At 37.5% G+C, this 12264-nt stretch overlaps 1 protein-coding gene across 3 annotated transcripts in view; it reads left to right on the forward strand.

Moving 5' to 3' along the window:
• The window catches only part of FAM241A (family with sequence similarity 241 member A), a 274989-nt gene that overhangs the window by 125358 nt on the left and 137367 nt on the right, over window positions 1–12264 (forward strand). For 2 of the 3 annotated variants that reach the window (XM_084517003.1, XM_084517004.1), the window contains one exon: window positions 7851–7955. In XM_084517003.1, coding sequence (XP_084373129.1) covers window positions 7851–7955 — 105 coding nt within the window. Of the gene's footprint in view, window positions 1–1091; window positions 3645–7850; window positions 7956–12264 lie in introns of those variants that run through there. The other variant, XR_014692313.1, reaches the window with a different exon arrangement.

Here is a 12264-nt window from a genome sequence, read left to right on the forward strand (position 1 = left end):
CCTATATCAGAAAGCTTTTTGCTTTGTAAAACTGTCAGGAAAAGGTTTGTGTATTTTCTCTGTGTGACACTCAGCACAGTGAAGCCCCATTTCCTTAAGGTGGTATCCTAATAGAAATATTAAATAGCAATAGAAATTGAAAGGCAAGACTTTTAAATAGTTGCATGACATAGTTCAAGAAAACTGTCTGAAAGCATTCAGTCACAGTAGCAAACAGCCTTGACCTTTGTAAACACAGCAGAAAAAAATAGCCTTTTTTTTTTCTGGTTACTCCCTGAGCTGTTGTAATTCTTTGGCCCTTTCTCACCTTAATTTCACCCCTCTCCCAGTATAAATCCAGTTTTCTTCCTCAGGCATCATGTTATCTTTGGCTTAGAAATTGCAATTCATACCATAGAATTTGTGTAGTTTATGCTATATACTCTTCTCTCAAACTGCACAGCTACATGCTGAAGGCATAGTAAGACTAAAAATGTAGAAAAACATTCCCGCTTGACACAGACATGAAAATAAGAAGGTTTTTATTCTCCGTCATGTTTTTCTAAAGTGACAGCCTTTTGTTATGGTTCCCTCTTTTGCGTTTCAAAACTATCCAGAAATTGTCAAAACCTTGGCATGATATTTTCCCTTTCCTGCCTAGGAAAAATGGTCAAAGGATGCAGCAACAGCTCTTATGTTCCATAATAATGCTTTTGCTAGAGTGACCTTTAATCATTTCCATGCCTGTAGAGGCCTGGTTTAGTATTTATGTCATGAAAATAATTTCCCATCCATTTGAGTAGAAGGCAACGGTAAATTTTGCCCTTGTAAAGCAAGGCATTTGCTATAGAGTTGTCTCAGTGCACACAAAAGGCTGGAACATGTAGCACATAAACACAGATACAAAGAAAGGGATAAACAGAAGAGAGCGGTGCAGAAAAGGGCAAGGGGACCAGAGAGAGCTTCTCTGTCGAGCTGTTTAGTGCCTCATAGTTAGAGGAACCCTCATCTTCTGAACTAGTAGGCTGAAAAACAGCCCACTGTCACCAACTCTATGTGGGAAAAGAACAACAATTTATGTTTTTATATGTTCTATTTTTCCACACTGCTAGACTTCGAGACGCCATTAACTGGAAGGTGCAAAGTCAGCATAAGCTTTCCTACCTTCTCCAGCAAATCCCACTCTTCAGATGTCCATCTGCATCCTTCAGAGCTCCCTCAAAGGAACTTCTTATTTATGGGATCACCAGAAGGACATGGCCTAGGAAACTGTACAGTTCATATTTTGATGAAAACCCTGAAACGTTAAACCAGGAAGTCAGCTGAACAGACGTGACTCTTGGAAGGAGGTTTCGGTTTACAGTTACTTTTTGTACTTTTCGCTACTAGATTTTCTCCACTGACTGAAGGCATGGTGGATCATGGAGAGTGGTCATTTGTCAGCATGGTTCCCAGGGGAGACCTCTAGAGTCACATCAAGGCATGGAGCTCTAGCTGCTGAAGTGTCTCCCTGGCTCACTTGCTCATGTCAGGCAACAAGGAGAGTGTCAGTCCTTCTGTTATTCTGCAAAGCCTTCAGTACTGAGACGTTTGTCTTAGTATTTATGGATAAAGGGCTTGGAGTCTTCTTACTTCATGGAGTACCAGGGATCTCCTTTAACATCATTGATAAACAACCACCTTTGAATAACACATGTATTTTCTGGTATATTCTTTCATGGTTTAATTGGTTCTTCTGACTGCTGTGCAAAGCCATACCATACTGTACACGGGAACACCTTCAGGAGCAGGGTCACTCAGCTGGTCCCACACGGAGACAAGAGAATCTATTTTGCTGGAGAGGAGAAGCCACCGGGCAAGGTCAATGCCATTCTAGACAGGCAGGCATCTGAATGCTTCCTTTGGGGAGCTGGTAAGCCACCTAGAGGATTGGGAGCACACGGGCAGCCGGGCGGTTTTCTTGGCAACCTTTGTTTCTTAGCTTCAGGAAAGGCTGAAGTGTTCCTGGCATAGGCTATTAATGAATAAAAAGCATGTGAAGTTCAGTGATCAGTCTGCTGCATAATGTCCCAGGGCAAAGATGAGGAAAGGAGCACTTTAGAAAAGAAAATGGGAAGAAAAATAAGAAGAAAAAAAAAAAAAATAAGCCAAGTGGGGTCTGTACTTTGTTCTTATATTTTTACTGGCAAAAATGCTGCTATAGACTTCTGCAAAGCTTTATAGTTCTCAATTTACCATGACTCTTGGATCAAGATATCAAAATGTAGTTTTAAAAAAACTCCAGAGTTGCAGAATATGGAAATTATTATTGCATATACCAGACAATCCCAAGATTTGTTTTAAAAATTTGGAGTCTAATAGACAGACTCTTCTACTTTCTTATTGTTTATACTCTGTAATTAAGTCTCTGTGAAAGATACAGGACATGACTTTACAGTTTATCTATCTTAATTCTTATTCTGCAATTTCAGGATCACTTGACCACTACAGCTATTAGTAAGCTCATGTTTTTGTTTAATCATACATTCAAATTTTTGCCATACTGATTTCCCTGTTCTGAAAGTATTTTTTAGAGGAGAAGAAAGAGGACTGCTGAAAATCAATAATTTTGTTTTAGAACAGTCAAGAAGTATGTATTTATCTTTTCTTTTTCTATTTAATTACGTGAAAAGTAGGGGGAAAAAAAATCTTTGGGCCTTAAGGAATCTTTAAAAGAGTGGTGGAGTTCTTAACTTTAAGTGATGACCACGATATGAATACTGAATTAGGCATATACAGCAGAAGTCAGAGTTATATGTTACTGATTGAGAAAGTCAAATGGTAAAGAACAGCTTCATGTTTGTACTCTGTTAAAGCTCAGGATTTTTTTCATATAATTCTTTCATACACATATATATTTGACATAATTTTTTGTTGTTGTTGTTTCATATACTATAAATGTTTTAAAGACCTGAAGTAGAAAATTAGACAAAATGAAGAAGTATATGCATTGAATATAATCCCAGCTGATAGCTAAATAGCTGTATACCATTCACAACACGAAGAGTTCCATTTCAGCCAGTGAAAATACGCTAGTGTGAGATCAGTTCTTGATCTGTCAAGATCAGTCACCTAAACAGTATGTAAAAAACATACATTTGCAAGGAAAGACAATCCTTTAATTGCTAGTGGAGGCTGGTGACATCTGAAAGTGGATAGGCCAAACTGTCATAGGTCTGAGATCAGAGCCAGTTCAGAGCATCTGGTAAAGATCACAGAGTGTTAAACTCACATCTGCCTGTGACGCGGAGCCTTGTCTGCAAACTGCAGTCCTGTGTACCGATACGCACAAACAATTGCTGATTTTAAGACCGCTCATTAGGTAGCTGCTTTGCAAACTCCATTCTCTGTCTTCAGCTTTAGTGCAGTATCAAGTGTTCCAGGGGACAAAGGGTTATTCTGAAGCTCTCTCACTTAAACTGTATAGGAAGAAAAAAATTACTTGGACTTTCTCTTTTACACTTTTCTCTACATGTATAAGCATGTATTATACAGCTGCATACAAAGCTCGTCAGCTTCATATGTCTGTAAATATAAGGGCTGTATTGAACAACTAATTGTACCTTGTTGTAATAAAAGTTCTCAAAGTGTTCCAGTTAACTGCAAGTATTTGAAGCTACTGGAAGGACTGACAAGCAAAATTAAAAAGCCGTGCAGAACACCTTTGTAGTTTTTTTTTTAAATGAATTTCATAGAGCAATATATGGATATTGATAGAAAATCATTTCTGATTTTAATGATTTGAAGGAGAGTTTCATATGCATGAAGTGGATTAGGAAATATTTAGTTTATTAATGTAACCTGCGTTGTTTGTGTGAATCAGTCTGGCAAATATTCTTCCTGGGTCTAGAATTTGTTTTTATGTTGCTTATGCTCTAATTCCCAGAACCCCACAATTCCCAGACATTGCAATCTAGTGCCTTTTTCATATTTGTCCTCCTGCAAGCTTAAGGAGGTTATACAACCTCCTTTGAGACTACATGGTCAACTGATGCCCCAAAGTTGTGCGCCAACATTTACACCTTCATTATGTAACAGCTGTTCAAAATGCCACATTGCAGTGTTCTCCTTAGCAAGCTAACAAGCACAATATAAGCTCACAAATAATGTGTGCAAGAAAATAACCTCAGTAATAAGCCTTCATCGGAGCTTCTGCTGCAGGTCTTCTCTGAATGTGTGCTAATTCTAGGGTAGGGTTTCAGCAATGAAATCCCAGAAGAGAGGACTCCAGGCTTCCTGAGTTTTTGCACAGGCTGCTGCGCTGCACTTCTCCCGGCGACTGGATGTGTGCACAGGGACAGCCAGTGCCTGCACAGCCTCTGTCCTGCCTTCAGCTTTGGGGCACCCTCTTGGTGGCATGAATTTAGGAGATGAGTGTGAGAGAATCTAGTATTGCTTTCAGCTCAGACTAACAATGCTTACAAGACAACGGCTAAGGCATGCCAAAACTTGCAAATCATGGCATTTGCTTAGTTATCTGGACAAAGTGAAATGCAACAGTGGAATATGGCCAAGGCCAGTGCACAGCTCTGCCTCCCATACTGTGAGAGGATGGGTTGGCACTGGGCAGGCATGGGATGAGAGTGCATAGTCTGATTAACTTGTTATAGTGTCAACTCTCATAAGTTCAGCCAGTTTAAGAACCTGCCTTGAACTAAAAATCAGGAAGACTGTCTGCTGCTTACTGCCACTGCTGCCCACCCTTATCTGCTGATGCCTTGCTCAGATCCAGCCACTTTCTGCTCACACCTGCAGATCACGCATGCCACAGGGGCTCAGGCACGGTGGAAAGAAAGTGGTCGAGGACAAGAACTTGTGCTTGGTATAAAAGTGTCAGACAAAGTCCTGAGAAGCAGCAGAGAGAGGTTTTGGAAAGCTGGGAGAATGGCAAGCTAAAGAGAGAGCTTTCTCCCTAAGCAAGCCATATCCAAGAAGCTATTTGTGGCCTTCATTTTTAGAAAATAAAATCTGCATGGAATTGAATTTGCATTGAAGCTGCTTACTGAAAAGCTGAAAGGCCCCACCTAATCCTTTTGTTGCTTTATCAGGTTGTTCTGGGAAAACAATTGCTTAATATGTTATATGGAGATCAGTTCTGACAGTATTATGTTAATGCAAGTCTCAGAGCAGATAGCAGCAGAGACAAAAATGTTGCTTAGGAAAAGTTACATCATAACAGAGTCCTACATAGTAAGTTTTGTAGTTAGATTTATATGCTGAGAAATCAAGTAATCACTGATATTTCATGCAAGTGTCTCCAAAGCTTGGATTTAACTGGATCATATCAACCGAGGGAGAAGAAACAGAAACAGCTTTCTAAAGCTGGAAAAAAACAGGACAGGAGAGCAATACGGTACAGGAAGAAATGATGTGTGATGCACATGGCATCTGATTTCAATATGATGACTTTTTCCGCCCTCTTTGAAAATGTATCTGGAGTATGCCATTTGTTTTAATGTCCATGGATTGCTTGATTATTAAATTAAACATGACTTCTCTGTTCCTATCAACTTAGGAAAGATCTGCTGCTTTTGTACCATTACAGATGGGTTTTTCAAGTAGATCTACAAACCATCAGTTCAAATAATTCTTATTATCTTCAAAAGTTATTCCAACAAGTCTGGCACCTTGCAGTAGCTTTGTACCTTTGCGGTAATTTAAGAGAAGAGTTTGAAGATTGTTGTTTCTTTTTCTCGCTCTGAGATACAATCTTTCTATTCTTACCCCTATCTATTTCTCCCCTGGTATTTTGGCTGCCAGTTTTAGTTCCTTGGACAGCACTGTGGTCTTTGAAGTCAGAAGAAGAATGAATCTTTCCACATGATCAATAGGCATTTGGCCACCAAGTCTCCACAATGCTATTTTTAAAAATAATTACGAAAGTTTCCTGAGAGAGAAGAGAATAAATTCTTGAATGGCTAGGCATTCATCAGATGAGGCTGAGATAAGCAGATAAAATAGGGAGGCTGGATCAAACTGCTACAGCATTAAATTTTTATGCTTTTACTTTATATTTTTTTCTCGATGAGGATGAGTTAACACTTGGCCCGTTTGTACTATATACGTGAGGGTTTCTTTTCTTTTAACAAATTCTTCCTTTCCTCCGTTGTTAATAACAAGCAGTGAAATGCCAATGTCTCCCCTTAAATTGCAGCCCTTTTAAGACATACATTCCAGTTGGGACTGGCATGCAGAACTTAAACAGGATAATGTCATGGCTGTGACAGCCAAGGATCCATGGGGCTCAGCTTGCCAGCCTCAGTCAAACACTAAGAGTCAAGAAGTTTTAGGGGACTAAGAGAGAAATGCAAACTGGTGGGAGGTGGAGAGTGGAAGCATGACAAAAATGAAGATAGGGCTCATTTAAGAAAAGTCTCAAACTTTTACGAGATTTGAAGTAGAGAGCTGGAAGTGGAGGTCTGGCTGATGGACAGGCTAGAGAGAAAGAATAATCTGGTAGCGTTGTTGTTCTGACTGTACATGGAAACCAGTAAATAGGGAATGAGTCTGCCTCAATTCATAGCTTTGTTTTCCTACTCTGAGTGCATGTGGTGCTACACTAAAAATGCAGATTAAATAGGATTGCCGCTTATCCTTTCAGGGAAGGCTACAAATGGACAAATTTACTAGAGGAATGTAATAATGCAGCTATGACTGCTTACAAGCCAGCAAGAATGTATGTTGTATGCACCTAATAAGATATGTTTCTCTTTTTATGAAGACTTTTTATTTGGGAGGAAAAAATAAAAGATAAAATTTATGTTAGATTTCTCTCTTTTTAAGTAATACCTTTTTTTTTTTTTCATTCGTTTCATGCAGGCTAGAGATATCACATCCTCATGCTATCACAAATGCATAAAGAAGTTTTCAGTGTAACTATTCAGTAGAAGTAAGGGGTCTAGTGAATTGCAAACAAGATAAGAGTACAGTAAGGATGATCAAAATATATAGATATTTCTAATGATAAGAAAGCACCATGGGGCATGTGAGATAAAGGAACACAATACAAACTGTTATGATAAATTACCCAACAATGCAGATTGTATCTTAATTGGGTCTCCCTGCCTGCAGTCAGAGGTCTCTGCTTAGCCTCTGTAAACCAATGGGGCATTGCAACTGAACTGAGATCCTCCCCTAAACGTATGGAGTTAGGTGACCAGGGCTTTCATGAAGTGCAAACATCGAGTGGTTCAAATTTTGGTTTTAAAAAGTGAAGGTGTATTTCTCCCTAGAAATCAGCCTCATTAAATAAGTCTTTTGTAAATCTGGTTCTTCCAGGGTCTGTATGAACATCAGGAGTATGCAAGAACAGGATTTTTCAACTTATTGAATCATACCAAATCATATACAGAGTTCAGAAATTGAAAGCAAGGATAACCCAATTGTTTTCAGGCTGTAAAAGCTGTCAGATGTGATTTGAATTTGTGGGAAGTTTTCAATTCAATAGTTTTATTCCATGTCAATTTAATTTATTTTACGTGGTCTGCGCATGTTATTCTGCTAAGTGAACTCCCCGTGTATTTTGATTATGTACAATGCAATTGCATTGGGGTATTCAGTTTTTAACTCTTTATGCTAAAACAACTTCAGTTATCAATGTGAAGAGTTATGCATGCTCCCACAAAAAAAAAACTAGCCAAAGAAACAGATAAAAAAAAAAAAAAAAAAAAAAAAGCAAAGAATTTCCAGTCCCTCACAATATTTTTCTTGAGCTCTTATTGTTACTCCTGTATGAGAAATGTTCTAGTGGGAAGTCCTTAAGGCAAATGCTGCCATCTAGAGAGAAACAGAAAGAAAGTACACAATGTACTTAGTGTTACTTTTATTTCCAGAGAACCCCAGGAGGATCTGGACAGAAGACCCCAAGATGGACTGCAGTGTCAGAGATAGGAGCCATTGGGATGCCTTTCCAGCAGCTATTGGCTAGAAATTGTCAGGTAATTCACACAGACATTAAGCAAAAAAAATGGAAAACTCTGATGAAGTGGTTTGAGTATGTACCAAAAATAATGAATGACTCTTCTTAGGTATTTAAAATTATTTCAGGATTGAAGACTTTTTTCCTTACCATTTCAATTTTTTTTTCTAAGAAAAGCTTTTATTCTAAATTTATTTTGTTTGAAGGAAGAGATGCAAAAGAAGCTTGTGTTACTTGCTGTCTATTGTTCATCTGCCTCTTTTTTCATGTCACAAAGCCTCTCTGTTTACTCTTCAGCTGGTTTTGAGAATTAGGATTGCAAAATTCAAATAGAATGACAAACACACAAAGAAACCACTGAAAATACCTGAAAGACAAGAAAGAAAAGTGGGGATTTACCTTGTCTCAGCATATTATGTGTGCAGCTATATAAACATCCCAGTGTGTTCAAAGACTGAGCTATGCATGTTAAGCCTGAATAGCAAAAATGAATTCTTGTAGGTACTTTCAAAACTCTGCCAGCAGTAGCATTTCTCTGGGCATAATGAAGATGACTCATTACGAACTAGTGAGTGAGAAGAGCCTGCAAATAATTCTACACATGCTCAACCTTGTTATACCCATTTATTTCTCTGAAATTATTTGTATGGAGTTAACCATGAGTGATTCAGTGTTCCAGTTTGAAATGTTCAAAGAATAAACCCGGTAAAAATAGGGTGGGTGTAACACATCACAAGTAGGTTTTGTTTTGTTTTACAGACAAGTATGTTTCGATGTCAGTGAGTAAACCAAAGTAATGACTTAGAAAGTTCACTCTGGTATATTTTTAATGGCCACTTTTCTTTAGTATGGTACGTAGGTAATGGCAAACTAAACCACCTTGGTAATGGTGTAGGCAGGCAGCATGTGAGAAACAATATAAGGCAATCTCCATGTCTCTCCTCTGGAGTTCCCAGTGTTTGAAGTCTTATAATTTAGGAGAGTTTAGATGCTAAGTTGTGTCCTGCAAATTGAAAGGGAGCATGGGAGGAGAACCATAATTTTTTCCAAGCGTGTATTTGCTGAGAAGTGTGCTTACACTGTAAATGAGTTTGGATTTTCATCTGAAAACTGTCAAGGGGCTGAAGGCCTTTTGAAAAAGCACTAGTAATCATTCCAGAATTTTACGTATATTTATAGCATATATAATGGTAGCAGGTTCTCTGTGACTTAGGAATTGCTGAGATTGAGGGAAAGACATTTCTCTTTATTTTCCATGTGAACTAAAAATATAGAGATCTTCAGAGCTCTATAATGAACTCAAAGTAAATCATTTCTCAAACTGTTTTTAAATATTATTTGATAAGTGGGACATTGTCCTGGCGGTTATAATGCATATTGGCATCAGTAATATTTTCCACCTGGAAACATTTTTTTCCCTCATATTTCATATCTGAACCCTTTTGCGCAGTATGATTATAATGTAAATTGCTCAAGGATAACCTATACACAACACAATGCAGTCAGAGGAAGGCTAGTTCTGCCATACACCATAAAATATTCTGAAATCACAGAACAGATTCTTCTTTTCTCCACATCTCTTCCCGGGCTTTTGATGCTGACATTTGTATCCAAAAGCCTGGACAGATGAAACTTTGTTCCTTTGTTCTTTGAGTTCTGATGTTAGCTGGTTTTTAAGCACATGACATGGTAACTAATGCAGCAGAAAAGCAATGCTTACCAGCCATTTTTATTTCATGGATGAGGAAACCTCAAGTTTGAAGTTGCAAAGCAAGAAGCTCAATCTATCCCTTTAACTATGCAACAAATGCAATATGATTTTTAATATATTTTCTCTCTGGCTGCCATAGAAGATTAGAGAAATGAAATATAGATTTCATAGTGAGGCAAGGGCATGTATTGAAGTGGCAGTTCCATATGTTAAAAAAAAAAAAAAAAAAAGGAAAAAAGTCACAGATGCCTGAAAATGATGGGAAGCTTGTGATTTTCCACAAACACATGAAAACTTCCCAAAGGCAAATTCCCTGCTTTCATCAAAATACCCATGAGTCCCTTCTGTTCTCTGGCATATGGTACTGTCTATAAAACACTTCAGCCTTCCAGAATGCCAGTGGTGCAATTCTACGTTCCTAGATTGGGATATTTTTTGTTTAGGATTATTTATTTACTTTGCAAGACCCTTCTCACAGTTCTGTTCAGAATGATCGGTTGTTTATTATGACTAGAGAGAGTGGTATCTTAGAAAAAACAGATATGAACAAAACAGTTAAGATAGATTAAGAACGGGTTTGCAGTATGCCAACCCTCAAATTATTTATGAGATTTTGAAAATCAAAATTTCCAGTTTTCCACTAGTAGTGTTTCCATTAGTGTGTAGGATAAGGAGCAAACTGAAGGAAGGGAAGGAGCTGGATACAGAAATAGCTTCGGGTCTGTGAGGCCAGTCCTAGTCACACACACAATTGCTCAAGGGAAGCTACAATTCAGAGCAGGCTTGAGAGACAAGAAAGAAGCAGGGTCTGTTTTTAATATGTGTCTGCATCTATATTATGCTGAAAAGTCTCTGAAGCTATAAAGTGAACAATATAAACTACAAATTCATTTTCTCTTTAATGCAAATATAAGGAGACTAAAGTTGCACAGGTTTTTTATGCCTAAGATTCATCCAGTTCCAGGACAAAAATCTAGTATCACAAGAAGTCAGTGGAAAACTTACCACAGATTTAGTAAGCTAATAGCTTCATTATCCAGTGATCTTTCATCTTAACATGTTTTCAAATTTATTTTAAAACAGCTTTCCAAACAAGGAAACTTCACCTGGAATATAGTTCATGTTAAAACCCACCCACATGAAATATCTGATTTCTGAATGTTTCTGTACTGTTGATAAAGTGAAGATGGCCCTGGATTCAGAACAAATTTAGGACTAATTTTCATATAATTGGGAAAAAAAAAAAAAAAAAGAGAGAGAGTGAGAGAGAATTTTTCCATAAACTAGGAGCTTGGAATTAAATTAATAGTACCTTCTGATAGTACCTTCTGTTTTAGATACCCACAGGATGGAATAAAAAAAAAAAAAATCTGCTATATTTGCTGGGCATATCTTTGGTTACTTTTATGTGACCTTTTGCTGTAAACAACTGGAACATATGTAATGCCTATAAACAGGTATAGGCATGCACAGATGCACATATAAATTAGAAAAGATACAACTGCCAAATGCGTCTAATATAGCTGGCATGAACAGCATTACGTTTTCCCTCTTCTACCTGTTCCAGAACATCCTGTGGAATTTAATGGTAAGGTCTTCCCAGTTCTTCTTTTCTCTTCCCTTCTTTTCCACATTTAGTGAGAAAGAGATTGTTTAAAGTCAAAGAATGACAGAAATTTATTCCAGAGAATACACTGCATTGTGTTTGATATTTTGCTATTTAAGTTACCATCAATGGTGAAAAATAGGTACTCTGTTATATTTATTTTGTAGAAATTATACATTAAACAAATTGAAGGACAATATGTTCAGTTTATTCCTACAAGTGTCTGTTTAGATCCAGTAAATGTGTTTGCCTCTTAGCAGTCCTAAATTCTAGTCCTGTAAAGGGGTTTTATTTCCATTCACTAGTATATTACAGTGGTAATATTCTTCCTTTTTTTTCCATTGAATAAAGTATGCTAGCCCGGGTCACATAAATTTGATCTGTTCATATATATAAAACATTTTAAAACAGATAAAAGAAATTAATAGATCCTTTTAGCAGCGGTTTGTAAAAGGGCATTTTATGGGAATATATTTAAAGTGGACACACTATGTTCTACAGTGCCTTTCTTTGTAAAGACATTTCAAAATACAACTCCATGCAAGGTCAGTGCTATAAGAGCGATATGGTGCCACAAGAGCAATGGTAGTTTGTAATTGCTTTTTCTTACGTGATATAATTGGTCAGTAATGTAGATTTAAAGATATAAGTGAAACCACAGTGAGAACTGAGTTATGAGAGTGGACAGGATCTGGAATCTGTTGAAGACTGGAGACAAAGTCACTTAACATTGGAACAAGCAGTACCAAATCTGAACTAGCTGGAATGTTGATTTTATTTTGTCTAAAAGATGGCATCCCCAGGATATAAATTCTTAACGCTATTCCTAAATGCTTGGTTCAATACTGACATACAGGGAAATCTTCCAAGAAATCAAAGCCAAGAACATCTATCTTATTAGACATAAGCATTCCTTGTTTAATAACCATTTCCAGTGACACAGTTTGGGCCTAGTTTTACAGCTGTTTTGTTCTTCTTTGTATATTGATCCTTTTTGTCTCACTAGACATC

Source organism: Aythya ferina (assembly GCF_964211825.1).
Source record: "Aythya ferina genome assembly, chromosome: 4".
NCBI classification, from domain to species: Eukaryota; Metazoa; Chordata; class Aves; order Anseriformes; family Anatidae; genus Aythya; species Aythya ferina.